Genomic DNA, 27,404 nt, shown 5'->3' with positions numbered 1-27,404 from the left:
GATGGGCTGTGAAAAGGGCAGAAATCATGTTGTCTTTCTGGATGTTTGCAACTTTAGCCAAATGATATAACAGGCCAATTATAATAATAATGTTTGGAGTAACTGATTACATTTATATGCCACTTTTTGATGTATTCAGACACGTCACAATACAAAAGAGAGAGAGAGAAAAAGGCAGTGAGGAGAACTGGTTGAGATATCTGTTCAACATTTTTCTGGACAATATAACTGTAGATTTCCAATGCAGACTGTTGATTTAAGAAGTTTAAGAAACACTGACAATACAGTTAAACAGGTCAGAGATCAGTCAGAAATGAAGTGATCAAAAACACAAAAGATTTCTGAGTCCAGGCAGCATTACAGACTTCATATGATCTCTGTTGACCTCTAGCAACTGTGCAGCACTGCAGTGTGTCCTTTGTAATCAGTGGCTTAAATATTACATTGGATGTCATATTGTTGTTGTTTTAGACTGAATCATTCAAAAGTGTCCCATTGATGACATGATGAATAATGAATCATATAGAGGAATAGTTTGTGCAGTAAAGATGCTCCTAATCTACAAATTAAACAGAAAACAAACTGTTGGTAGAGATGATCAAATCTGTGAAAAAGCTAAAAATAATTGTGACCATGATGATTCCTGTATCTTTGTTTTAATATTGGTTTAAAGCTCATGGCTAATTCATGTTGGAGATTTACTGAATAACACATGCCTTCTTTGCCACTGCAGTTATAGCTCCCACTGTAGCTCCTACTACAGCTCCTGCTACAGCTCCTGCTGCAGCTACCATTGGACCCCCAGACAACCCAATACCTCCTCCAGCTGCAGCTCCAACAGCCACGGCCGTAAGAAAGGAAATAAATGAGTTGTCTTCCTCTGCCATTTTTCTTGCTTCATCATGTGTCATATTTGGATTTTCCTTCTGGAGTTGTTTCATTTTTTTCTCTATGGCCTTCTGAGCCTCTAAGAACATTTCACTGGTGTAGTATCTTCCTCCATTTCTCTGAATCATTCCATTGATCTTCTTCAGCAACTCACTGACCTGAGAAGGATTCTTGTCTCTGTTATCAAAAACATGGTATCCTCCATGACACTGCTTGATGAAATTATGAAGAGCTGGATTTTGACCAATAAATTCATCCGGGGAGACTTCGTCCTTCTTCAGATCATCTCCATGTGTGAACAAGGCCATTGTGTAACGTGCTGCCTGTTCTCCAAACATCTTCTGAATGATTTTCACTGTTTCTTCTTCTTCTTTTGTGAATCTGTTTGGCTGGATCACAACCAGGAACACATGAGGACCAGGAGCAGCCATTGTGATACATCTCCCAATCTCTGTCACCACTTCCTCTTGTTGTTTTCCAGTGTCAAACAGACCTGGAGTATCAATAACAGCCAGTGTTTGTCCACCAATCACTGCTCTTTCCTTCTGACAACGTGATGTCAGTGAGGAAGAGGACAGCTTAGATTGAAAGGCTTTTCTCATCAAGATGGTGTTTCCTGATGCACTCTTGCCAACTCCAGTTTTCCCAACAAGCACAATCCTGAGCTGTGATTCCTCTGCTTCTGTTGGAGAATTTCAGAAGGACATTATTGATGTTGTAAAGGACAAACTTATGAATGAAAATAAAACTACTAATAATTACTACAACAAGTCCCTAGACAAACTCAGTCATGAGGTCTCTTTTGTGTCTCATTGTCAACCTTTATCTAAATGAGAATGTAGCCAACTCAAAACTATTACATTAAACATGATCTTGAACTCTGAAATGTCCTTTGGTAAAATGAAAGAAGCATAATTATCACAAAGTTCTTACATTTACTTCCAATCTGTTCAAGGTGGCGCTCGTGTTAACTGATTTACAATATATACTGCTGAATAGTCTATGATACTGTATCATATTTTAAGTATTAACCAACCCAAAAATGAATCTGTAAAGTAACCATTAACAAGCTGTCAGATGAATGTAGTAAAATGACGAGTTCAGTGTTTCCCTTTTGAAATAGAATGAAAATAAATAAAATAAAGTACCTCATAACTGTAAGCATAACAGTTGAGTAAATGTACTTGGTTACTTTTCAACATGTGGCATTAAGGAGGTTGATTATTTAACTTTATCAAACAGATGATATTTTGATACATTTTGATTGTTGGATGACAAGAACCACATCAAGGGTAGTAATGATATACACTTTATTCATACAGCACTTTTAGAAGCGAAAGTTATACAATGCTCACAAAAGATATAAAACAAGATTAAAATGTAGAACAATTTCACAGATGAAATAAAAATGTTTAATAGATTATCTTTCTGGCGCGCAGGTGGTCGAGTGGTTAGAGCGCATGCCATATACGCAGCCGACCCCGGTTCCATCCTGAATCCCGATCGGAGGTCCTTTGCTGCATGTCACCCCCCTCTCTCCTATGTTTCCTGTCTATCTACTGATAAATAAAGGCGTCTAAAATCTTTTTTTTTTTAAAATAGATGATCTTTCTTGCAGTTTAAAACTATGTTTTATTGTATTTGTTGTTAATTTTTGTATTATTAGAATGAGGAAAATGTATTTGGGAAAATATCAGAATCCAATTATGACAAAGAGATTTTGACAGTAATGATCAAACCAGCATCCTGCATGACACATACAGTAAATTACTTATGATATTATTATTATTATGATAAGTACTTACTTATGTAGGAAAATATCTGTAAGTATATTTTTGACCCGCCCCCTCCAAAGTCAGATGTTCCAAATCATTTCCTGTGGTGACGAGTCAGTCTAAAACATACAGTTAACCAATGTATAGATGCTAGACATATTTTCATTACATGCAATTTTGTTATATTATTATTATTATATTATTATATGATTGATTCAATGCAACATGTTGGTCATTTTATCATTTTTTTGTGATTGTTGGTGTATCTTGATGAGTTTATGGATGTGGATCTTTCAGTGAAAGTATCACTTTCTCCTCACTTATCTCATTCTTCTCATCTTTCTTTCATCAGAATTCAGATGATTAAGTAAAGGACTGTGTTAAAACCACTAACAACCAATTGAGGAATCCTCCCAATACTACTAACCACTGAACTGATATACATCACTGACAGTCTGAGTGTGTGTTCATGATTGATTGTTTCTGTAGTAATTTTACCTTAGTGACACATACAGTACAGTGTAAGTACTTATGAGCAAACTTTAAAAACATTGTAGGAATATAAATGCTAGTGTATTTTTGATCTGTGGTGACAGGTCAGTCTATAACGTGCCATCAACCAATGTAGAGATGCCACAATTGGACATTTTTTATTATATGCAATTTATTATGATTGCTTTTTACTGAAGCAGCTCTGTATTGTGTTTATTGATCCAGTACTGTGTTGTGATCAATGCAACATGTTTTATTGTATCTTGTTTTTATTGATATGTAGATCTTTCAGTACAGGTATCCTGTACTGAAAGATCCTGTTTCTCCTCCCTGTCTCTCTCACTGTCCATCTCCCTGTTTCCTTCTTTATCACTTTCTTCTTCTCTTTCTTTCACATCACCCTCCCCTCCCTGTGATGAAGCAAAGGGTTGTGTTATAATCCTCCTAATACCACTAACCACTGAACTACAGACAGATGTCACTGACATAGAAGATCCTCCCATATCACCAGGCTGAAGAGTGAAATATTCTCCCTTGAAGATGGAATCAATTTTGTCAAAGAGCTCTTTGACCTGATCAGTGTTTCCCATCTCTCTGTTGTTGAACACATGGTACTGGCCGCTACATTTCTTGAGCAGCTTCTGCAGGTTCTTATCTTCTCTGATGAACTGCTCTATGTTGGTATCTTCCAGTCGGTCTCCATAAGTGAACAGCACCATGGTGTGATCAGTGACTGCAGGGGACAGCATCATCTCCAGTGTCTCCAGACCTTTCTGTTCTTGTTCAGTGAATCTTCCGAGCTGGATGGTGAGGAGGAAGACGTGTGGACCTGGAGAGCTCAGCTCTACTGCTTTCATCAGCTCTGCTCTCACCTCCTCTTCACTCAGCTCAGTGCTGAAGAGCCCAGGAGTGTCAACCACTCTGACTCTGTGATCCAGAACAAAACCTTCTTTCTTCTCACTTCTCAGTGTCACAGGTGTGCTACTGAACTTACAGTCAAACTCCTTCTTTCCCAGGATGGTGTTTCCTGCTGAACTCTTCCCCACTCTCTCCTGACCCACCAGCACCACTCTCAGGTCATACTCTGAAAATGACACAGCATTATGATTGTAATAATAATAATAATAATAATAATAATAATAATAATAATAATAATAATACATTTGAGCATAAATTTTGGAATTGCTTTGACTGCTGTAGTGGTTCTTAAGTGAGATCATGTGAGTCCTCAGAGTTCAAAAGAAGTCAATCAAACCTCTTTCTCTGGAATAATCTCCCTGTTGACATCAAACATGCTGACACTGATGAGTCCTTTAAATCTAAACTTAAAACTCATCTTTTTGCTTTGACCATCCAGCTGGTCTCTTATTGATTACTTGAGGCCCTTCTACCTGTTACTATAATATGTTCTTATTTAACATCACTAAGTAATTACCCCGTCTGTCCTGCCAACAAGATAATTGTAATAGTTCTGATAATAATAATTATTGCATTTTTTTTTACGTTCTTTTTTTTGTTGTCCCCCAGGCATGAGTGTCTGACCTGTGTGTGTGTCTCTTTCTCTCTCTCTCTCTCTCTCTCTCTCTCTCTCTCTCTCTCTGTTTTCATGCTGTATTTTGTATTTTGGTCAGTTCTGTGCATGTCCCTTCTTCCTCTTTGAAAACAAGGGTCTAAGGATGTTGTATTGCTTTAAAGGTTGTAAAACCCGCTCAGGCAAATTTGTGATTTGTGATATTTGGCAATACAGTTTAGATCATAGGACTTGTTACAATCACGAGTCCTATGAGCTAAATACAAATAATAGTGACTTGTCTTAACAGTAAAGAACTTCATGCAGATTACCATTTGTTATATTTATTAATGTTTATTAACATGACATAGATAAATACATGGGATACATGAAGTAAAAATCAACATAGTTATGTGTTGTTAGATCACTTTTATCTAACTAATAACAATTTGAGTCTTACTTCCTCCACATCTGATCAAAGTACACAGTGCTGCTGTCACTGACATTTTGAAACCAAAGATTATAAATCAGTTTATTCATATAAAATGTCATTGTAGAGGGTCACTTCACCCAACATGTAAAAGAAAATCTCAATGAAACTGTTACCATTATGTTCTTTGAATATCCACATTAACCAGGACATTGCATCTGGAATAACATGATTATACTGTATACACATCTGATTATACTATTTTCAAAGCTGTGAACTTCAAAGATTAAAATTCTCTTGTGTCCACATGTTGGGATAGTGGCGGATGATGTCTCAAGGACTGGTAAAATGAAACCAAAACCATGGATAGATGTTTTTTTTGTAATTAAGTTGAAGGGACCCTTCTCAGCATTAGTGTGATGTATTCAGAGAAAAGAGATGAAAAGAAGAATATGTAGGTTTTTGATGATGATTGTGTCCTTGTGTTTTGGACTGCAGAGTTCAAAAGTGTCTCGTTAATGACATGATGAATAATGAATCATAAAGAAGAATAGTTTGTGCAGTAAAGATGCTCCTAATCTACAAATTAATACAAAATTAAACAGAAAACAAACTGTTGGTAGAGATGATCAAATTGTGTAAGAGCTCAAAATAATTACTACCATGATGATTCCTGTACGTTTGTTTTAATATTGGTTTAAAGCTCATGGCTAATTCATGTTGGAGATTCAGTGAATAATGAATGTGTTCTTTGTCACTGATGATGTGTTCAAATAGAGGGATGAAAAGAAGAATATGTAGGTTTCTGATTGTGATGTCAGACTTGATGTTGATAATATATAAATGTTAGTAGGTTAGGTTAGGTAAGTTTTATTTTTCCGATCATTTACAAAATAAATTCACAAGTATTTCCATGAATCATTTCTTAAACAGATGTTCATGCAAACAAAACAAAAAGAAGAGAAAAACATTTTTATTCTTTCTCTTTTATTCTTTTATTTTCTTAAAGGTGTAGACTGAAGCCTAAGCTTATTTTGTCTACCCTTTTTAAAAACATGAATTCAGTTTCTTTAAACAAAACTTATATCAGTAGCAGTGACTTTTAAATATATATTTTCTAAACAAACAAAAGCATAACTATCCAGATACATGATTTCAACAATTCACAAATCCCCATATTCACTTCTTACATAACTTTCTAATGTTTTGGTTTTAAATTATTTCTTGAATGAACCCATATTTTTACTTTCTTTCAATTCAATGTCACAATCATTCCATAACTTCACTCCATACCCTGACACACATCTACTTTTCATTAGTTGTTGCCCATTTCCTTTCAAAAATGAAATTTCCCCTCAGTGGATAAGTGCTTGTCCTCTTTGTGAATAACCCTTGGATACAGTCTGGAAGTGTTTTACAATGTGCTCTTTACATTAACTGTGGTGTTTTAAAGTTAACCAAATCCATACATTTCAAATGTTGAGAGTGCATGAATAACATATTGGTGGGGTGTGTATATTCAACCTTGTTAACCTGTCTAATAGCTCTTTTCTGCAACAAAAGAAATGTAATTTGTATTAGTTTTGAAAGTATTTCCTCATATCTCTATACAATCTGTAATGTAAGGAAGAATTAATAATGATGTATGGTCCAAGATGTCCTTAGTTTTATGAGTATTGCAATAGATTTTGAAATTTTTGATTTGATGTAGTTTATGTGGGGTTTCCAGTTTAATTTATGGTCTATCATTACACCCAGGAATTAGTTTTCATATACTCTCTCTGTTTCTACTTTGTTCATCTTGAGTTTAACCTCATTGTTGATTTTTTTATTTCCAAACACTATTAACTATGATGTCTTACTTAAATTCAGTAACAGTTTGTTCACATCAAACCATTTTTTCTAATTATACAATTCACTTTCGACTATATCCAATAGCTCATTCAGATCTTTATGTGAACAAAACAAATTGTGTCATCAGCAACAATAACCACATGTAGCAGATATCATTTAGATAGTATGCAGCAGTGTACAGTGATGACATCAAGCAACAAAATGATGTTCTTAAAGTTTACCAAAATAAAGAAAAGTATCATTAAATGGCCATCATGGGTCCACAAATCATGTTGTCTTTCTGGATGTTTGTAACTTTAGACAAATTATATAACCAATTAAAGCAATAATGGTTAAATCAAATGATAACAATTCAAATTTATGTGCTACTTTTTGGTGTAAAGAAAAAACAATTTTTTTGGACAGTTTAACTGTAAATATCCAGTCCAGTACTTCATATGACCTCTGTTGACCTCTAGCTACTGTGCAGCACTGCAGTGGGTCTGCAAAGATTCCCTCAATCAATCAATTAATCAATATTTATTTGTATAGCGCCAGATCACAACAAAGTCAACTCAAGGCACTTTACACATAGAGCAGGTCTAAACTGAACTCTTCAGGTTTAATTATAAAGAGACCCAACATTGACACATGAGCAAGCACTTGGTGACAGTGGCAAGAACATGTTCAGTATGAATATGTATTTACATTTTAATATTGGTCTTATGTTTGTGGCTAATTCATATTGAACATTTACTGAATAATGCATGCCGTCTTTGTCAATGCACTTAAAGCTTTTTCTGAAGCAATGGTTAGAACACTCTTGAGGAACTCAGTTGCAGCTTCAAGAATAATTCTAATAACTTTGGAAATGAATGAGTTGTCTTCCTCTACACTTTGTCTTGCAACTTCATGTGTCATATTTGGATTTACCTTCTGGAGTTGTTTCATTTTATCCTCTATGGCTTTCTGAGCCTCTTGGAACATTTCACTGGTGTAGTATCTTCCTCCATTTCTCTGAACCATTGCATTGATCTTCTTCAGCAGCTCACTGACCTGAGAAGGATCCTTGTCTCTGTTATTAAAAACATGGTATCCTCCATGACACTGCTTGATGAAATTATCAAGAGCTGGATTTTTCCCAATGAATTCATCCGGGGAGACTTCTTCCTCCTTCAGATCATCTCCATGTGTGAACAAGACCACTGTGTAACGTGCTGCCTGTTCTCCAAACATCTTCTGAATGATTTTCACTGTTTCTTGTTCTTCTTTTGTGAATCTGTTTGGCTGGATCACAACCAGGAACACATGAGGACCAGGAGCAGCCATTGTGATACATCTCCCAATCTCTGTCACCACTTCCTCATGTTGTCTTCCAGTGTCAAACAGACCTGGAGTATCAATAACAGCCAGTGGTTGTCTACCAATCACTGCTGTTTTCTTTTGACAACGTGATGTCAGTGAGGAAGAGGACACCTTAGATTGAAAGGCTTTTCTCATCAAGATGGTGTTTCCTGATGCACTCTTGCCAACTCCAGTTTTCCCAACAACCACAATCCTGAGCTGTGATTCCTCTGCTTCTGTAGGAGAATTTCAGAAGGACATTATTGATGTTGTCAAGGGCAAACTTTTTTTGGCATGACAGATCAGACATCTTATCTCCCAGTTAAAACCTGGATTTTTGCCATTGCACTTCTTGCAGTACAACCTTTGGTATTTAAAATGTGGTGCAAAACAACTCAAAGACCAAGTTTGAATGCAGTTTTGCAGCCAGTGCATTGTAAAAGCTAGGATCTATTGTTTTCACTGCTTAGCTTGGAGTGACTAAGATGGAACTGGGTGAGGGGACAGTATTTAGTTTTGATTCTGCAAGTTATGAATAGATTTACTTTGAATGTGTGGTAGTTTGTGCTGTTTTATAATGACAGCTACCAGGCCATGCTGGTTCATGTGAACAGACTGATGAGGTGGTAATGACAAGAGAAATATATATAGAGATGTTGTTGTTATTAAATTTGTTTGTTATTAAATGTGTTTGTTTAATGAGTTTCAAGCAAGTTCAAATATGTTCATGCATTTAACATTGCAGCTAAAGCAACTTCACTGTTATATCATTTTCATGTAATTGACAGTGCAGTTATCCAATAGCATTCCCCTGATATAAAAGTATTATTAGGGCTAAGATGAAACAACTTATTGTTAGTCAGAATAACAGTAAATCATACTGTTAGGAGTGAAAGCCATTTGAATGTTAAGTGACATGTACATGATATGTCTGTAATCTACCTGAAATTATAGCAATAACTGAAGATACACAATATAGTATCAATCCATTGGAATATATGTTTATCTTGGTTATAGATCTACATGTTTGGTTGGTGAGGATGACACTGAATTTAAAGAACATCCTTGAAATTATTTTGATGAGACAGAATAAAAACGGTGCTTGAGTTGGTCACACACTGATAACATCTTGTCTGTTCCTTATTGCTCCACAGCCATTTAGGACTAAGCAGCACATAACTGATGGCCCAGGTATACCTAGGCTTGAGACTAGTGTGAGTTGCATGGTCTGACTTTTATGTTACTTACATGGTTTTATGAGTTTGCTGCTTTCATAATGTATGTTGTTTTGGGACTGAGGATCAAGGTGATGAGAAACAGCTGTGACTAACTGGACTATACCCCCCACACACAGCCAGGACTGGTTGATACAGGACAGTGTGCTTTTTAAGATAACCTGAGACCGATGACGGTGCATAGAAAGAGAGAGGAGTGAGGCATGAGTGAGCTCAGGCAAGCTTACAATTATTATTTTTTTATAAGAAAATGAGCATTTAAATGTTTAGCCCAGGCAACTGTACAAAACAAGCTTAATAACATTTAATCTAACTGTAGTGTGTAGTGTAATATGATTCAAAGGTTTGTTTAATTGTTAGTATACAATACAGGACTGCACAATTATAGTGCCCTCCATGCTACACATAGAAAATGTATTAACAAATATATTGTATGTATTTTAAACTAGAATCCAATAGGACAATTAAATTATCAATATAATATTACAACTACACAGAACACTAAATATATATAATGTACAGTTACATACATACATGTTGTGCAATATGAATGTACTATGCAAATTAAAGTGTATAAATGTTAAAATTCACAGACATATTCACAAATCATAGATGTGGTCCAATAACCTTTATAGAAGAGATGCAATGAACACATAGCATGTAGAGTTGTGGTTTATGAGAAGAGTAATTTAAAGATTGAAGAGCCTCACAGCCTGATGGAAGAAGCATCACTGTAGTCTGGTGGTACTGCTATACTTCTGTATCTCTTGTTTGATGACAGCAGGGTGAGCAGGTAGTAGCTGGAGTGGCTCTTGTCATTTAATATCATTTGGGCTCCACACAGGCATCTCATCTCACTGATAACCCTGATGCTCTGTAGATGAGTACCAAGGATGTTCTGGGTGGTTTTAATCACCTTCCAGTCCTGGATGGTGTACATGTCAGTTTTCTGCTGCACTTCAGCTCCACTGATGTAGACACCAGTGAGTGTCTTCACCTCATTTTTCCTAAATGAACAATCAGCTCCTTTATTTTGCTACCATTGAATAGTGGGTTGTTTTCTTTGCACTACTCAGTTATATTGAAATTGACTAAATGCTCAGAGAATTACTTGAGATTATACAGTTTAAAAATTAGCATGACATCGTCCTCTAAAAGGTATTCAGTGACAGTCCATGCTGGTGCTGCTTTATATGCAAAGTTATTTGATATTAGATTTAAAGTGCTGTCACACATATTAACTATTAAGATCTTTTCAAAAACAAGACGTCATTTAGACATAAACTGACTTTTGTTTAAATCAACATGACACAATGTACATACAGACACATGATTTACATGTCTCTTCTCTACCTCTTCTATCCATCTCTTATAAATAGATTGAAGCAAAACTTCTCCTCTACTCGGACACAAAGTACAGATCAGTAAAGGAATAACTAACCCACACTCAGACCAACTGTGTTCACATCAACATGTATGAATGAATGTATTAAATACAACTATTTTACAGTATTACCAATAAAAGCTCATCACTACTTATAATAATTACTTGTCCGTGTCTATGTAGACAGCAATGACAAACTTTAGTAGCTTTGACTGTAATACAAACCCACCAACTACATTTAGGTAAAGTACTGTAGCTCTAAACTAAACTGGAAACCACTAACACTACTAGTAGTACTACTAACACCACTACTACTACTTCTACATTTGATCAGTTACAAGCAGAACAACCACAAACTGTGAGCAGAGGCAGAGAGAGAGAGAGAGAGAGAGAGAGAGAGAGAGAGAGAGGGAGAGGCAGAGAGAGAGAGAGAGAGAGAGAGAGAGAGAGAGAGAGAGAGAGAGAGAGAGAGAGAGAGAGGCAGAGAGAGAGAGAGAGAGAGAGAGAGAGAGAGAGAGAGAGAGAGAGAGAGAGAGAGATGTTTGCAACAAAGTAAAATAAATCTTAATGCTGGAGGCTAAACTGAACAATAAGACTAACTACTAAATCATGTTGTATGTGACTATAATGTAGATTTCTTTATTGGCTCATTTGTTTATCTGCTGCTGGGCTATCTAAGGGAAGAAATCATGGCTTCTCATTGGCTACTTAATCCATTTGCTATATAGGCTGAAGTCCCCCACTGACAAAGAGCTCTGTGAATCATACCTTGGTCTAGTGGAACACAGGACTAAGCTCAACAGGCACCTTTGGATGGTTCTCATACACAGGAGGGCCAGAGGGACTTCTTGTACCATGGTTGCCATCACACTGAAATGCTTTTTACTCATCAAATGGTTTTATTTGTTCTCTTTCATAAAGCAATTATTTCATGATTTGTGTATTGTTCTGCCCTGTGAAGCCTGATGTAACTTGGATTTTGAAAAGTGATCTATAAATAAAGTTTATTATTATTATTAGTAGTAGTAGTAGTATCATCAAGGGCCAAAATCAGTATGATGTTCATCCTCCTGGAGTCAGAAACAGGAGTAGGCTGGAGTTTTGAATGTGCTTTATGAACAGAGCCACATGATGGCAGCATTGTGCTTCCAAGACTGGACAAACCAGCCAATCACTGAGGTAACTGAAAATCCTGAGTCACTGCTGCCTTATGGATGCAAAGACTGTATAAACAGGTGACGAATACATAATTCATTAACATGAAGCTAAACCAAATGAAGGAAACACGATGCCTCTGTCAGATGAATCTGTAAGGAAACATCCTTGAGGTTGACAAACTGGTCTCAAAACTAGCAGACTGGGAGGTACATTTATTATTATGATGCTTTGATATGAAACATATGATATGTGTACAACATATAAAGCTCCTTTAAGAAATCCATGTCAATGTAGATGTGTTAATGTGTTGCCTTATAAACAACATTTGAACATTCATTTATCATAATGTATACTACATCATTGCTTTAAAAAGGAGCATAAAATGATTTATTTAATAATATGATGATAACATTATACTGAATTATACTGAATTAAAGTACAATCTTAGCCTACCTTCCACATTTGATTCAATACATGGAGTTACTCTTCACTGTTGCTTTACATTTATCTGACAGCTTGTTACTAGTTACTTTACTGATTAAGAGTTTACATATAAAGTATGAATTCAGAACTTTCTGTTTCCCCCTGATTAAATTTTCTAGTTAAAAACTAATATCAAAATATAGATTTTCTTACACACAAGTTGAGACAGATTTTAAATAATGGTAACATAGGCAACATAATTGTTTTTCCAGTTTAATCTAAATTAAATGAAAAAAACTGTAATTTGATTTGATATTTTGTTTACTTTTGGGAATTTGTATTTTCTTCAGACAGATGGATCCAACTTGCTTCACACTCTACTGCTACAGCAACAAGGATCAATACTTTGAACAACTTGCCACATGTAAAACATCCAGTAGTTTGTTTTTTTATCATTGAAATACACAGGGTTTCTGGAGCCTTCCAGTAACTTTATAGGACTTTTAAAACACTTTGATTCACACTGGCTGTTTTTTCACCAGTGTTTTTTCATGGCTGGAAATGACCCACAAAGAGTTCTAAAGGAGGAAGTAAAACTATTTGCATGAACAGATCGCACACATAGCATAGAACACAGGCCTTTAACTCTGTATAAATAAACTTTTTACACAAATGTCAATAAATGAAATCAGAATGATCAGAAATAAAACCCAAAGTATACTTTTCTAAATGGAGGAAATATTTCAAATCAACCTGATGAGGGGCCACAGCTACTTTAAAAACAGTCCTTCAGTCAGTAGTGCAGGCTTAACATGCTGCCAAAACCAACTAGAATAAAACATGCAATAAAAACACACACACACAAACACACTGATTACACCAAACGACCCTGTAAAACAGTGTGACTACTCTACGATGCTTCTTTCAATTTGACAGTTCTTCAGCAATAATTCCTCACAAACAAAAGTCATATCACTAAAACCCAATAATATTATGCACAATAAGAGTAAACGTACTAAAACCCAATAAAGTTCAACTACAATGAAATATGCAAAATAGCCTCTATAATATGTTATCACTCTTATCACTCCTTAAACGCTTATGTTTTGTTTAATGCCAAACAAAATCTAAACAACTATATTACACCAGGGGGGTATTCCAGAAAGCGGGTTATATGGAAAACTCAGAGTATGTTAACCCTGAGATGAGGGAAACTCTGTTCCAGAAAGAACTCAGAGTTCAGGGTTAGACTCAGAATTTGTTGAACCTCCGACCTGGAATACCCCCCTGAGATATTTATTAACAAAACAATCAACAAAACAGTCATTGTAATCTGTGTAAAATCATATAAAAGCAGTAACACATTAAACCAGAAAGCTCAGTTGTTCTTCATGTTTGGGTTGAGACATGGTGAGATTCTGCTGTTATTGTGCACAGTGGATGATATTGTGATTAAAATGCATGGGGCTGTAGGGTCAGACTCTCTCATCCTGCTGTATACATAGTAAAGAATGAGCAGCATGTTTTACCCATAGGAGGTCTGGAGGAGAATAATCACATCAGATGGCATGATGTGTGTAAAATGGCACATTAGGGCCTTTTTTCTCCCAAATTTGCAACTTTATGTCAGAGCATATCCAAGTTCTTTTCTTGTAAATTTACAACTTACTACTCTAGGTCAGTTTTCTTTTTTTTACATATACGACCCTAATACGCCGTCGTACCGTGTACCCCTCTCCACACACCAGCACTCCAAAGCAGACCATTCAATGACACCATGATAGATTGCGAAAGACAAGAGTACATGACAGGGAGTCCAGCTCTGCCCGAGACCTACTATGAGTTTCAAGTTATAACATAATAAGTTATCACGTTATAATGTGATCAGTTGTAGTGATTCATATTCCTGCTCACTGATTTCTCTTTTAAATGTTATTATCCTCCTTCATGATGGCAGTCAGTTTGTCTCAATCTAATAAAATGTAATAATGATTCCGACCATCTGGCAGCTCAAATAGCGATAATTGGTTTTAAAGACATTTTTGGGAGGTTATAAATGTATCAAAAATTTTAAAATAAAAACTACTACTTAATAAACCGGTCCAAAAATGGCAGTGTGTGAGAATTAAAACTTGTTAACTGACGTGATGTGATGTGATTATTTTCCTCCTTCCATGCCACTTGCCTCACAGCACACTGTTTGGAAGCACCATACTGGAGGACCACCACTACAAACTATATTTTACTATTTATTATTACTTAATTACTTAACACATTTTTTTCCCCTGTACTTTTTCTGAGCTTTTAAACCCCTATTTACATGTTTTTGTTATTCTCTTATACGTGTCAGAAACAGTTCACTCTAGGAGGGTCAATGTTTGTATGACATTAAAAGATACTTTGACAGGAACCAGCTGTTTATATGAAAGATGAATTGTTTCTCTGCTGACTGATATTTGGAGAAAAGTGAGCGGTCATGCCAAGAGTAGTAGAATTATAATTGTACTTACTGGGCTGAGCCATGTTTGTCTTTTCCAGGATGTTGATCTTGTAAAGTCTTGTCAGTCTTGATGTCTCTCTGCTGAATAGTTTCATTTCCATCTGATCTCTAGATTATAATGTCTTTCTAGTCTCCTCCCCTTCCTTGTTTCATGTAAACTTGATCAACCCTCATGGCTATTGGCAGTTTATCAACCACTGCAACAAATGTTTTTGTTGACTATTATTTTCAAACAACATGAGGGTAAAGAAGTTCTTCTTAGGGGACAATTCAATGTAAACTGACTCATTTTGCGAGTGTTAGTATTGGCAATGGTAGAAGTACTGAAGTAAAACTATTAAAACCACACAGTAAAAGTCAGTATTCACATTTTTACTTTAAAGAGTGAAATAAGTATTATTGACACAGTGTACTTTCATGCACTTACCTTGTGGAGCTTTTAATTCTTATATAATGCTAGACAGTTTAACAAATAATGCTACATATATATTTATACACATATCAGGCGTCATCAGCCAGACACACACAACTCAAACATTTCCTGTTTTCATGACATTGCGAGCCTATCTTTCATACAACCACCTCTCCCTTCTCCCTCCAGAGAGACTAATATGGCTGGCTTCCTGTTTCCTTGCACCTCACCCAAAATGACTTTGCACGAATCATTCTGGTTTTAACACTCTACCTAAAATTATTTTTGTGATATTTCAACGGCCAATGAGTTATATAATTCAATATGTCTCATTTCTAAACATCGTAATAAATGTATTGCTTGGACCCCCACCAATAGCTGTCAGCTGAGGGCTCCAAACTTTGCACAACACAATGGCATATCTTTCACACAACCACCTCTTCCTACTCGCTTTCCTTGCGCCTCACCCAAAATGACTTCACACAAACCATCCTGTTTTTAATACTCTACCTAAAATGACCTTACAACACCATATAGGTAAATGTGGACTTGTTTACTTAAAAATGTAACTCAAATGACTAGTTAACAAGCAAACCATCACAAATCATTGTTATGTCATCATATTTTTTCCAATGGAGTTTGGTGCACTTAACATTACATCAAGTGTTGCTAAGCAATGGCTCTCCCTCTGACCAGAGAAGTCTCTGCCACACAGCCAGTGCTGAAGCCATTAACAGACACTGTAACTGAGTTTATAATAATTCCTTGAGTATAAACAACAAAAATGGCTCCATTAAATATTAACAGTGGCTTTTCTGAAGTGAATCTGAGTGTTTCCAACTAAAGTTTTTAAAACTATCCGGTCTAAAAATAGTACATGCACTCTAGTGTTTATACAGTAGGGGAGAGGTCGAGCCAGTAACCCCTCATATATTATCGACCCACCATTTCAGGCCTATTAAAAAAGTCCTGAACATAGAAATGGCAACATGTCTTTTCATGTTATCAGCAATTCTTTTCTAACATGTATAATGTGTAGAAATCTCATTGTCCTTTTCACAAACTTTAGGAAAGTTGATATATTTATTTATACTGAATTTTCTTTTAATAAATAAAGGCCTGTCTCACAATACAGAGAGACTTATGCAATAGATGATATTATATTAATATGAATATAAATGTGGCTTGATCATGAATGGAAAAAATGGAAGTGCAGAGGCTGAACTCATGGTCAGGAACAGAAGGCTGAGGCATTTCCCAGGGCAGAGAGAAGGCACAATGATCAGAGCTGAGCTGTAACCAGCAAGTCAAACCCATGGTGAGTGATGGAGAGGCTTGCATCAAGAGCAAAGAACAATCTGGCAATGAGTGAGTGGACATGAGAGGCTTAAGTAGTGGCTTGGTTGCTAATGTGGAGCACCTGAGTGTCCAGGTGAACAGAGTTGACTCATGAGGTGGGTTTAGCTGACTGGCAGGCAACAAAAGAGAGGTGACAGAGTTTTTAATGATCATCTCTGAATGTTGAACTGTCTCTGTCCTTTTTTTCTTGTGTTCATGTTCATTTCAAGTGTTCCCTCCTGATAGGCAAATGCTGATTTTCCACACTGATTTAAAATCCTAGGATCTTGGCTTTAGAGTCTCCCAATTGTAATGTTGAATTGTGTGTGTTCACATTTCCTACTCCATAGTGATAATATTATTCTAATTATATAATAACAGGTTAGTATGGAGTAAATGTATGTTTTCCCATGGAAAATGAAAAGTGCTGCATTGCTTGATTTACAGGGTTATTATGGTTATAGTAGGGCTGTCAATCAATAAAAACATTTAATCACGATCAATCGCATGATTGTCATGAGTTAACTTGCGATTAATCACAAATGAATTGGACTTTTTCTAAATGTTCTTTAAAGGGATATTTCAAGTTTATAATATTCTTATTAACATGGGAGTGGATACATATGCTTGCTTTATGCAAATGTATGTTTATTATTATTGAAACAATCCAGAACAATGAAATACTGAATGCTTCAAAAATCTATCTATCAGTTATCATATCAGTTAAAAACTAGTTACATTCACTCATTTGTTCACACACACACACACACACACACACACAGACACACATACAGACACACACACACGCATGCACACACAAACACACACACACACACATGCACACACACAGTTCTGCAGTGATCCAAGCAGTAGTGAAGATTCACTCCAGGTGGGGAAAAGAGATCTGTGCATTAACAAGCAGGTATGGACACCATGTTGAAAATAACAGCATAGACCACATGCTGGATACTGTGATGTCATGCTGGTCAACAGTGTTATAGTAGGTGTTGGTGATGGTAGCCTGTTTATCATGGTGGGATGATAGGATGCCAGACAAAAATGCACTGATGGACAGTGAAAAGGGCAGAAATCATGTTGTCTTTCTGGATGTTTGTAACTTTAGACAAATTATACACATATAATAATAGATAATAATAATAATAATATAACACATAATAATAATAATAGTTGGAGTAAATGATTAAATGTATGTGCCACTTTTTAATGTACTCAAAGTCACTTCACAATACAAAAAAGAGAGAGCGAAAAAAACAGCGAGGAGAACCGGTTAAGATATTTGCTCAGCATTGTGTCTGCTCAAAGTTTGTTTTAACTCTTACTTTGTCAGGAAAAGTTTAAGAAACACTGACAATACAGTTTAACAGGCCAGAGATCAGTCAGAAATCATGTGATGAAAAACAAAAAAGGCAGGCAGCATTACAGACTTCATATGACCTCTGTTGAGCTCTAGCAACTGTGCAGCACTGCAGTGTGTCCTTTGTCATCAATGGCTTAAATATGACATTGGATGAATAATGACATGTCTCTTGTTTTGGACTGAAGACTGCAAAACTGTCCTGCCAATAAAATAAATTAAATCAAAATTAAAAATACACTGTTAACGCAAAGATTTCCTGTATTTGAATTAGTAACAAATTCAAAATTATCTTAAAAAATAGTTTTAAAAGCAGCATTAGATTTCTTAATATGTATATTTTGTGTTTTTGTTGGTTTTATGTCATTTGAAATGACATTTGCAACATTTTTCACTAAAAGTAAGACTGAGTGCTCCTGTCCCATGATGTCACACTATTTGAATAAACTACAGAGTATTTATAAAAAGAATTCATTCATTTTAAAACTTCAAATGAAAAGAAAAATTGGATTATTCCTTCATTTAAATTTGTGTTTTGTCAATATTGAGCAGGACATGTCCTAAAAAAAACATTTTTGTTGAGGGCAATGATGTAAAATTTGTTTAAAAAACATTTTGTTGCGTTGGAAATTTTAGTGCACATGTTATTTCAGTTTAGAAGGAAAAGGAACATCTGGCAACAAGAAATGATTAGGATATTATATTATTATATAATAATTATATAATAATTATTATTATATTTAAATCCAGTTATGAAACGATCATTGTAATTTCATTTAATAAATGAACTAATTTCTTTGCCTTTAAATTCTGTACTGCAACAATCATGGTAACTTCATCTTAAAATCATGTGTTGTATCATAGAAAAAAGAAAAGAATTACCTGACAACAACAACTCATAAGTAAATGTGTAACTTCTCTGGCTCAGAGATGATGTTATTATATTCTAAAGAGGACAGGTGGTTCAGAGATGATGTTATTATTATATTATATATATTATATTATATTATATTATATTATATTATATTATATTATATTATATTATATTATATTATATTATATTATATTATATTATATATATTATAAAGAGGTCAGGTGGTTCAGAGATGATGTTATTATATTATAAAGAGGTCAGGTGGTTCAGAGATGATGTTATTATATTATAAAGAGGACAGGTGGTTCAGAGATGATGTTATTATATTATAAAGAGGTCAGGTGGTTCAGAGATGATGTTTTTATATATAGGTGAAGACATTCTTCCCACCCAGCATTAGCATTCACACATGTTCTTTGATGAGCCACTTGTTCCTTGTTAGAAGATGGCATCATGGAGAAAATCCATATTATTTATTTAGTGTTATTGTTTTAGTTTTGTTTATATTAGTAATGAAATAGCAGAAATATAAATATATATATATCACAGATGTTATGTTAGAGTAACTTTCTCTTTATCCTCTTTACCAAACAAACTGACACTGATGAGTCCTTTCAATTTAAACTTAAAACTAATACTTTTTGCCTTAGCCTCCAAATGGTTGGTTCTTGAGGTCCTTCTACCTGTTGCCATAATTTTGTTAACCAATCAGTCTCAGTCAGTAAATATGTGATTTGTAAAATTGACTTGACCTGAAAACAAAGGACACATATATTTGTTTTTATTACCATGGTGGAATAGAAACATACATGATAAAATAAAGTAAAATGTCATCATACTGTAGGTCTACGATCAAACTTTTATTTATCTAATAAACATCTATCTGTCTTCCTCCACATCTGATCAGAGTACACAGTGCTGTCATTGTCTTTAGCAAAGCTTAGATTTACTGACATTTTGATTATACTATACTATACATTATAAATCAGTTAATTCATGTAAAATGTCATTTTAGAAGGTCTCATCGAAACTGTTGACATTATGTTCTTTGGATATCCAGTGGCATGATAATATGATTTCTTCATGTCCGCAACTAGTCAAAAATATATAACTGGCCAATTATAATAATAATAATTGGAGTAAATTACAATAATAATTCAGATTTATTTGACAATTTCTGGTGTGCTCAAATATGCTTCACAACACCAAAAAAGCAACAGCAGAACAGCAGGAAGAACTGGTTGAGATATCAATCGCAACAGCAGGAAGAACTGGTTGAGATTTCAATCACAACAGCAGGAAGAACTGGTTGAGATATCAATTGCAACATTGTCTCTGACTTTTTTATCAGCACACGATGATGTCATTTTTCTGAACAATTTGACTGTAAAATTCCTGTGTAGATAAAAAAAATAAGGAAACACTGATAAGGCAGTTAAACAGGCCAGAGATCAGTCAGAAATGACGTGATCAAAAACACAAAAGATTTCTGACTCCAGGCAGCATTACAGACTTCATATGACCTCTGTTGACCTCTAGCAACTGTGCAGCACTGCAGTGTGTTGTTTGTCGTCAATGCCTTAAATATTACATTGGATGTCATATTGTTGTTGTTTTGGACTGAACCATTCAAAAGTATCCCATTGATAACATGATGAATAATGAATCATATAGAGGAATAGTTTGTGCAGTAAAGATGCAAAGCTACAAATTAAACAGAAAACAAACTGTTGTTGATCAAATTATGTAAGAGCTCAAAATAATTGCTACCATGATTATTCCTGTATCTTTGTTTTAATATTGGTTTAAAGCTCATGGCTAATTCATGTTGGAGATTTACTGACTAATACATGCCTGCTTTGCCACTGCAGTTATAGCTCCCACTGTAGCTCCTGCTAAAATTCCTACTGGACCACCGACCAAACCAGCACTAGCTCCAATAAGAATGCTTTTATTGAATGAGTTGTCTTCCTCTGCATTTTTTCTTGCAACCTCATGTGTCATATTTGGATTTTCCTTCTGGAGTTGTTTCATTTTTTCCTCTATGGCCTTCTGAGCCTCTTGGAACATTTCACTGGTGTAGTATCTGGATATTTACTGAATAACACATGCCTTCTTTGCCACTGCAGTTGCAGCTCCCATTGGACCCCCAAACAACCCAATACCTCCTCCAGTTGCAGCTCCAACATCTATGGCCTTAAGAAAGGAAATAAATGAGTTGTCTTCCTCTACACTTTTTCTTGCATCATGTGTCATATTTGGATTTTCCTTCTGGAGTTGTTTCATTTTTTCCTCTATGGCTTTCAGAGCCTCTAAGAACATTTCATTGGTGTAGTATCTTCCTCCATTTCTCTGAATCATTCCGTTGATCTTCTTCAGCAGCTCACTGACCTGAGAAGGATCCTTGTCTCTGTTATCAAAAACATGGTATCCTCCATGACACTGTTTGATGAAATTATGAAGAGCTGGATTTTGACCAATTAATTTTTCCGGGGTGACTTCTTCCTCCTTCAGATCATCTCCATGTGTGAACAAGGCCATTGTGTAATCTGCTGCCTGTTCTCCAAACATCTTCTGAAGGATTTTCACTGTTTCTTCTTCTTCTTTTGTAAATCTGTTTGGCTGGGTCACAACCAGGAACACATGAGGACCAGGAGCAGCCATTGTGATACATCTCCCAATCTCTGTCATCACTTCCTCTTGTTGTCTTCCAGTGTCAAACAGACCTGGAGTATCAATAACAGCCAGTGTTTGTCCACCAAACTCTGCTGTTTGCTTTTGACAATGTGATGTCAGTGAGGAAGAGGACAGCTTAGATTTAAAGGCTTTTCTCATCAAGATGGTGTTTCCTGGTGCACTCTTGCCAACTCCAGTTTTCCCAACAACCACAATCCTGAGCTGTGATTCCTCTGATTCTGTTGGAGAATTTCAGAAGAACATTATTGATGTTGTAAAGGACAAACTTTTTTCCAAATTCAAATAATCTTTGTTGGCATGGCAGATCAGAAATCTCATTGCCTCCCTGTTAAAATCTGGATTTTGTTATTGTATTCTTGCGGTACCACTCTATAAAACACCATTTGATACCAGAGACACAATGGGACACATAAGCAGCCCTGGAGCCACATGCATAAACCCTGCATACACAAATTCCCGCACATAAAATTAAAAAACACAGAATGTGGGGTGAGAATGAGTATACATCATTTGTCAATATGGGACTTTTTAAAAGCTAGCTTTCTTTTTTACTTGATCGCAACATTTGGAAGTTTTTACTTCAGGTTATACAACAAAGTATTTCTACTGTTACTGTACTTAAGTAGATTTGCCAGCTATTTGTACTTTAATTGAGTGTTAATTTTTCTGACTACTTTTTACTTTTACTCCCTACATTTGAACACAAATAACTGTACTTTCTTCTCCTTACATTGTCAAAACAGGCTTGTTACTTTCAACCTCAGTGACTTTATAAAAAGAAGACATGACGTGCAATTAAGCGATCAATTTTTTCTTTTGATGTGTTCGTGTCGCCCCCAGTAAGATGCCCACATCGAAATCCACTACTGGAATGAGAGTCCAACAATGTGTGCAGACAGTGCAGAAATGTGACCAACACATACTGTGCACAGTTTACAGAGGTCGATTATAACAGCAGTCTGTGACAATCAGTGATTCAGTGAGGAGCGATTGAAGTTCAAACGTGTTCATCCATTTGACATTGCAGCTAAAGCAACTTCACTGTCTTGTTATATCATTTTCATGTATCTGACAGTGCAGTCATGAAATAGCATTCCCTGATATTAAAGTATTATTAGGGCTAAGATGAAACAACCTATTGTCAATGAAAATAACAGTAAACTATACTGTTAGGAGTGAAAGCTATTTGAATGTTAAGTGACATGTACATGATGTGTCTGTAATATAATTAAAACTATAACTGAAGATGCACAAGATACATGTAGAATCAATCTTAGGGAATGTTTATTTCGGTTATAGATATATATTTTTGGTTGATGACCAGTGGTCATCAAAACGTCTGTGCACGCCACTGTTGAGAATAATAAAAACGGTGCTTGAGATGTCATGTCTCATGTCTGATGCAATGAAGACAGAATGTAGAGTTGATGTTCATGAGAAGATTAATTTAAAGATTGAAGAGCCTCAAAGCCTGATGGAAGAAGCATCACTGTAGTCTGGTGGTACTGTTATACTTCTGTATCTCTTGTCTGATGACAGCAGGGTGAGCAGGTGGTAGCTGGAGTGACTCTTGTCATTTAATATATTTTGGGCTCCACACAGGCATCTCAACTCTCAACAACATTCTGAAACCACGTGATGCTCTACCACCTCATCTACTCACAGTTACACAGTGTGATACCTTCATGACCTTCTTCAATGCCAAAATTGAAAATATCCACCGGACACTGACTGCTACTAAAAACTCTGCATCCTCTCTGCACTCTTGGTCTACATCTTCCTTCAGCTCTCCGCTCACCAGCTTCATACTACCAACTGTCTCTGAAATAAGTGGTCTCATTCATAAAGCCAAGTCATCTACCTGCCAGTTAGACCCACTACCTACCCACCTGGTCAAAAGCTGCCTACCTGCCCTGTCTGTGTTAATAACTGACATCATTCATTCCTCACTGACTTCTGGTGTTGTTCCATCATCACTAAAGACTGCTGCAATAACTCCTACACTCAAGAAACCTGGCGCCGATCCAAATGACTTGAACAACTTCCGTCCCATCTCTAACTTGCCATTTCTCTCCAAAATACTTGAAAGAACGGTTGCAGCTCAGATCCACACCCATCTGGCTGACAACAACCTTTATGAACAATTTCAGTCAGGCTTCCGTCCCCTCCACAGCACCGAGACAGCCCTAGTGAAAATCACCAACGACCTCCTGATGGCATCTGACTCTGGACTTCTCTCCATTCTGGTTCTCCTCGACCTGAGTGCAGCCTTTGACACCGTTTCTCATGAAATCCTCCTGGACAGATTAGCCTCCATTGGAATCACTGACATCCCACTGGCTTGGTTCACATCATATCTCTCTGACCGCACACAGTTTGTTCAAATCAAAAACCTGAGATCTGGCTCCTCTCCAGTCTCTAGTGGTGTTCCCCAGGGCTCTGTCCTTGGCCCCCTCCTGTTCATTATTTATCTTCTGCCTCTTGGTCACATTCTCAGGAAATTTGACATACAATTCCACTGTTACGCTGATGATACCCAACTCTATCTTTCCACTAAGCCTACTTCCACTCTGCCACCCACAGCTCTATCCGACTGCTTACTGGAAATTAAATCATGGCTCTCACTAAATTTTCTTAAACTTAACGGCGAAAAAACTGAGGTCCTCCTCATTGGTACCAGATCAACCCTAGCAACACTCAACACTTTCTCCATGTCCATCGACAATACCACTGTTCCTCCATCCTCTCAAGTAAAGAGCCTGGGTGTCATCCTGGACAGCACACTATCGTTTGAAGCCCACATCAATAGCGTTACTCGGTCTGCATACTTCCATCTACGTAACATCAACCGTCTCCGTCCCTCACTTTCACCAACCTGCACCGCTATCCTGGTAAACACCCTGATCACATCTCGTCTGGACTACTGTAACTCTCTCCTCTTTGGTCTTCCGCGGAAATCTCTCCACAAACTCCAACTTGTACAGAACGCAGCCGCTCGTATCATAACTAGAACTCCCTTTATTGAACACATCACTCCTGCTCTGCAGCAACTTCACTGGCTCCCTATCAAATCCCGCATTGACTTTAAGATTCTACTCCTCACATTCAAGATCCTTCACAACCTGGCACCATCATATCTCTCTGAACTTATCCACATCTACACACCTTCTCGAACTCTCCGATCCTCCTCTGCTAACCAGCTCTTCGCTCCATCTGCCAACTTAACCACCATGGGGTCAAGAGCTTTCAGCCGATCAGCCCCCCGCCTATGGAACTCTCTCCCACCAGACATTCGCACTTCAGACTCTGTCTCTACCTTTAAATCCCGCCTGAAAACACACCTATTCAGAGTGGCCTACTCTATCTCCCTTTAACTATGCAATCTTCATTCTTGTTTATTATTATATTAATGCACTTTGAAGTCACGTTCATATTTATTTTTATTTTTATTTATCTATTTTATTTATTTTCTTTCTTTATTCTTTATCTTTGCACTAAATGTCACCTGATTTATATTGTTTGATGTACTGTTTTTGTGTTATGTGTGCCTTGTAAGGTGACCTTGAGTGCTTTGAAAGGCGCCTTTAAATAAAATGCATTATTATTATTATTATTATTATCTCATCTCACTGATAACCCTGATGCTCTGTAGACCAAGGATGTTCTGGGTGGTTTTAATCACCTGCTGCAGAGCCTTCCAGTCCTGGATGGTGTACATCCCATGTCATTTTTCTTTTCCAGTCAGGATGCTTTCATTGTTACTCTATCAAAATAAACCAGTGCTCCTTTAGTTTCTTTACGAAATAAAGTTGTTACTGAGCCTTCTTTACTAGGATGGCTATATGAAATGTTCACGACAGGTCCTCGGTGATGCTGATGGTCATGTGTCTTAAACTGTTTACCTGCTGCACTTCAGCTCCACTGATGTAGACACCAGTGAGTGTCTTCACCTCATTTTTCCTAAATGAACAATCAGCTCCTTTATCTTTTTTGGCATTGTTCTCTTTGCACTACTCAGTTATATTGAAATTGAAAGGGTAATGGAGGAGTAAACTAAATGCTCATAGAATTACTTGAGATTATACAGATTAAACATTAGCATGACATCGTCCTCTAAAAGGTATTCAGTGACAGTCCATGCTGGTGCTGCTTTATATGCAAAGTTATTTGATATTAGATTTAAAGTGCTGTCACACATATTAACTATTACTGTAAGATTTTTTTCAAAAACAAGACTTCATTGCTTCAAAAAAGTAGCATAAAATGATGTATTTAATAATATGATGATAACATTATACTGAATTAGCCTTAAGTACAATTGATATTTTGTTTACTTTTGGGAATTTGTATTTTCTTCAGACAGATGGATCCAACTTGCTTCACACTCTACTGCTACAGCAACAAGGATCAATACTTTGACCAACTTGCCACATGTAAAAACACCCAATAGTAGTTTCTTTTTTTCACCAGTGTTTTTTCATGGCTGGAAATTACCCACAAAGAGTTCTAAAGGAGGAAGTAAAACTATTTGCATGAACAGATCACACGCATAGCATAGAACGCAGGCACACAAATGACAATCAATGAAATCAGAATGATCAGAAATAAAAGCCAAAATATACTTTTTTAAAATGCAGGAAATATTTCAAATCAACCTGATGAGGGGCCATAGCTACTTTAAAAACAGGGATGTACCTTCAGTCAGTGGTGCAGGCTTAACATGCTGCCAAAACCAACTAGAATTAAACATGCAATAAAAAACACATGTGTTTTTTATAATAATGTTAATAATTAATGCTACACTAAACATGGTCCTGGATTCTGAAATGACCACAATGTACCAATGAACCACATCAAGGGTATAGTAATGATAAAAACTTTATTCATGCAGCATTTTTCAAAAGCAGGTTATACAATGCTTCATAAAAGACACAAAACGATTCAAATAAAGAGCAATTTAACAGATGAAATAAAAAGAGAACAAATGGAGTTAAAGCAAAGAATAAAATCGGGGTTTAAATGCAAATAAAGAGCTGGCTTGTCTGATCTCTTTCAGATCATTTTACAGTGGAGGTGCTCTGACTGTACAACTCTCCTCTGGTTTAGAGCCTTGACTTGTGAAGTACTCATAGAGACCTATCAGAGGATCTCAGGCTACACTCTTGAATGGAGATATTAAGTAAGAAATATAGTCAGGAGTCAATTCAGTGCATTACATTACATTTAATAGGTGATCATTCAAATATTAATGCCCAACTGAATCATATTTACCATTAAAGTTGTGTGTTCATATTACAGCTGACTGTCTCCATCTGCACCAGGTTCTAACTGCCTTTACACAATGTACACTGATGGGCTGTGAAAAGGGCAGAAATCATGTTGTCTTTCTGGATGTTTGCAACTTTAGCCAAATGATATAACAGGCCAATTATAATAATAATATTTGGAGTAACTGATTACATTTATATGCCACTTTTTGGTGTATTCAGACACAGAGATTAACTCTCGTGATCGTGCTCCATGGTCCTAAAACCTCTGATGAAGCTGTAAAACTTTTACTGAATGAAGAGGTTGCCATCTTGTGTTCAGTCCTCTTGGTGCATCCATGAGGTTAATACTCTGAAACTGCAAGCACAAAAATAAATACATTTTTCAAACAGTGGTATATTTAGTCACCATGATGTTTACTAGTATACTTTTAAAATCTGAATCCTGGCATTTTACTTTTAACTATTT

The 27,404-nt window shown here is 36.2% G+C and overlaps 1 protein-coding gene across 1 annotated transcript; it reads right to left on the bottom strand.

Annotated features, from left to right (window-relative positions):
• Positions 1-662: 662 nt before the first annotated feature.
• LOC128366511 (GTPase IMAP family member 8-like) lies at positions 663-25,386 on the bottom strand. The gene is made up of 6 exons (XM_053327248.1): positions 25,299-25,386; positions 21,292-21,886; positions 15,580-15,602; positions 7,895-8,502; positions 4,028-4,042; positions 663-1,553 (listed from the first exon to the last, which is right to left on the bottom strand). Exons 1-6 carry the CDS (start codon positions 25,384-25,386, stop codon positions 699-701), a joined length of 2,184 nt encoding a protein of 727 aa, XP_053183223.1. The 3' UTR covers positions 663-698.
• Positions 25,387-27,404: the final 2,018 nt, after the last annotated feature.

This window comes from Scomber japonicus, chromosome 2 (genome assembly GCF_027409825.1).
Source record: "Scomber japonicus isolate fScoJap1 chromosome 2, fScoJap1.pri, whole genome shotgun sequence".
NCBI lineage: Eukaryota > Metazoa > Chordata > Actinopteri > Scombriformes > Scombridae > Scomber > Scomber japonicus.
This window is presented reverse-complemented; position numbering and strand designations above follow the sequence as displayed.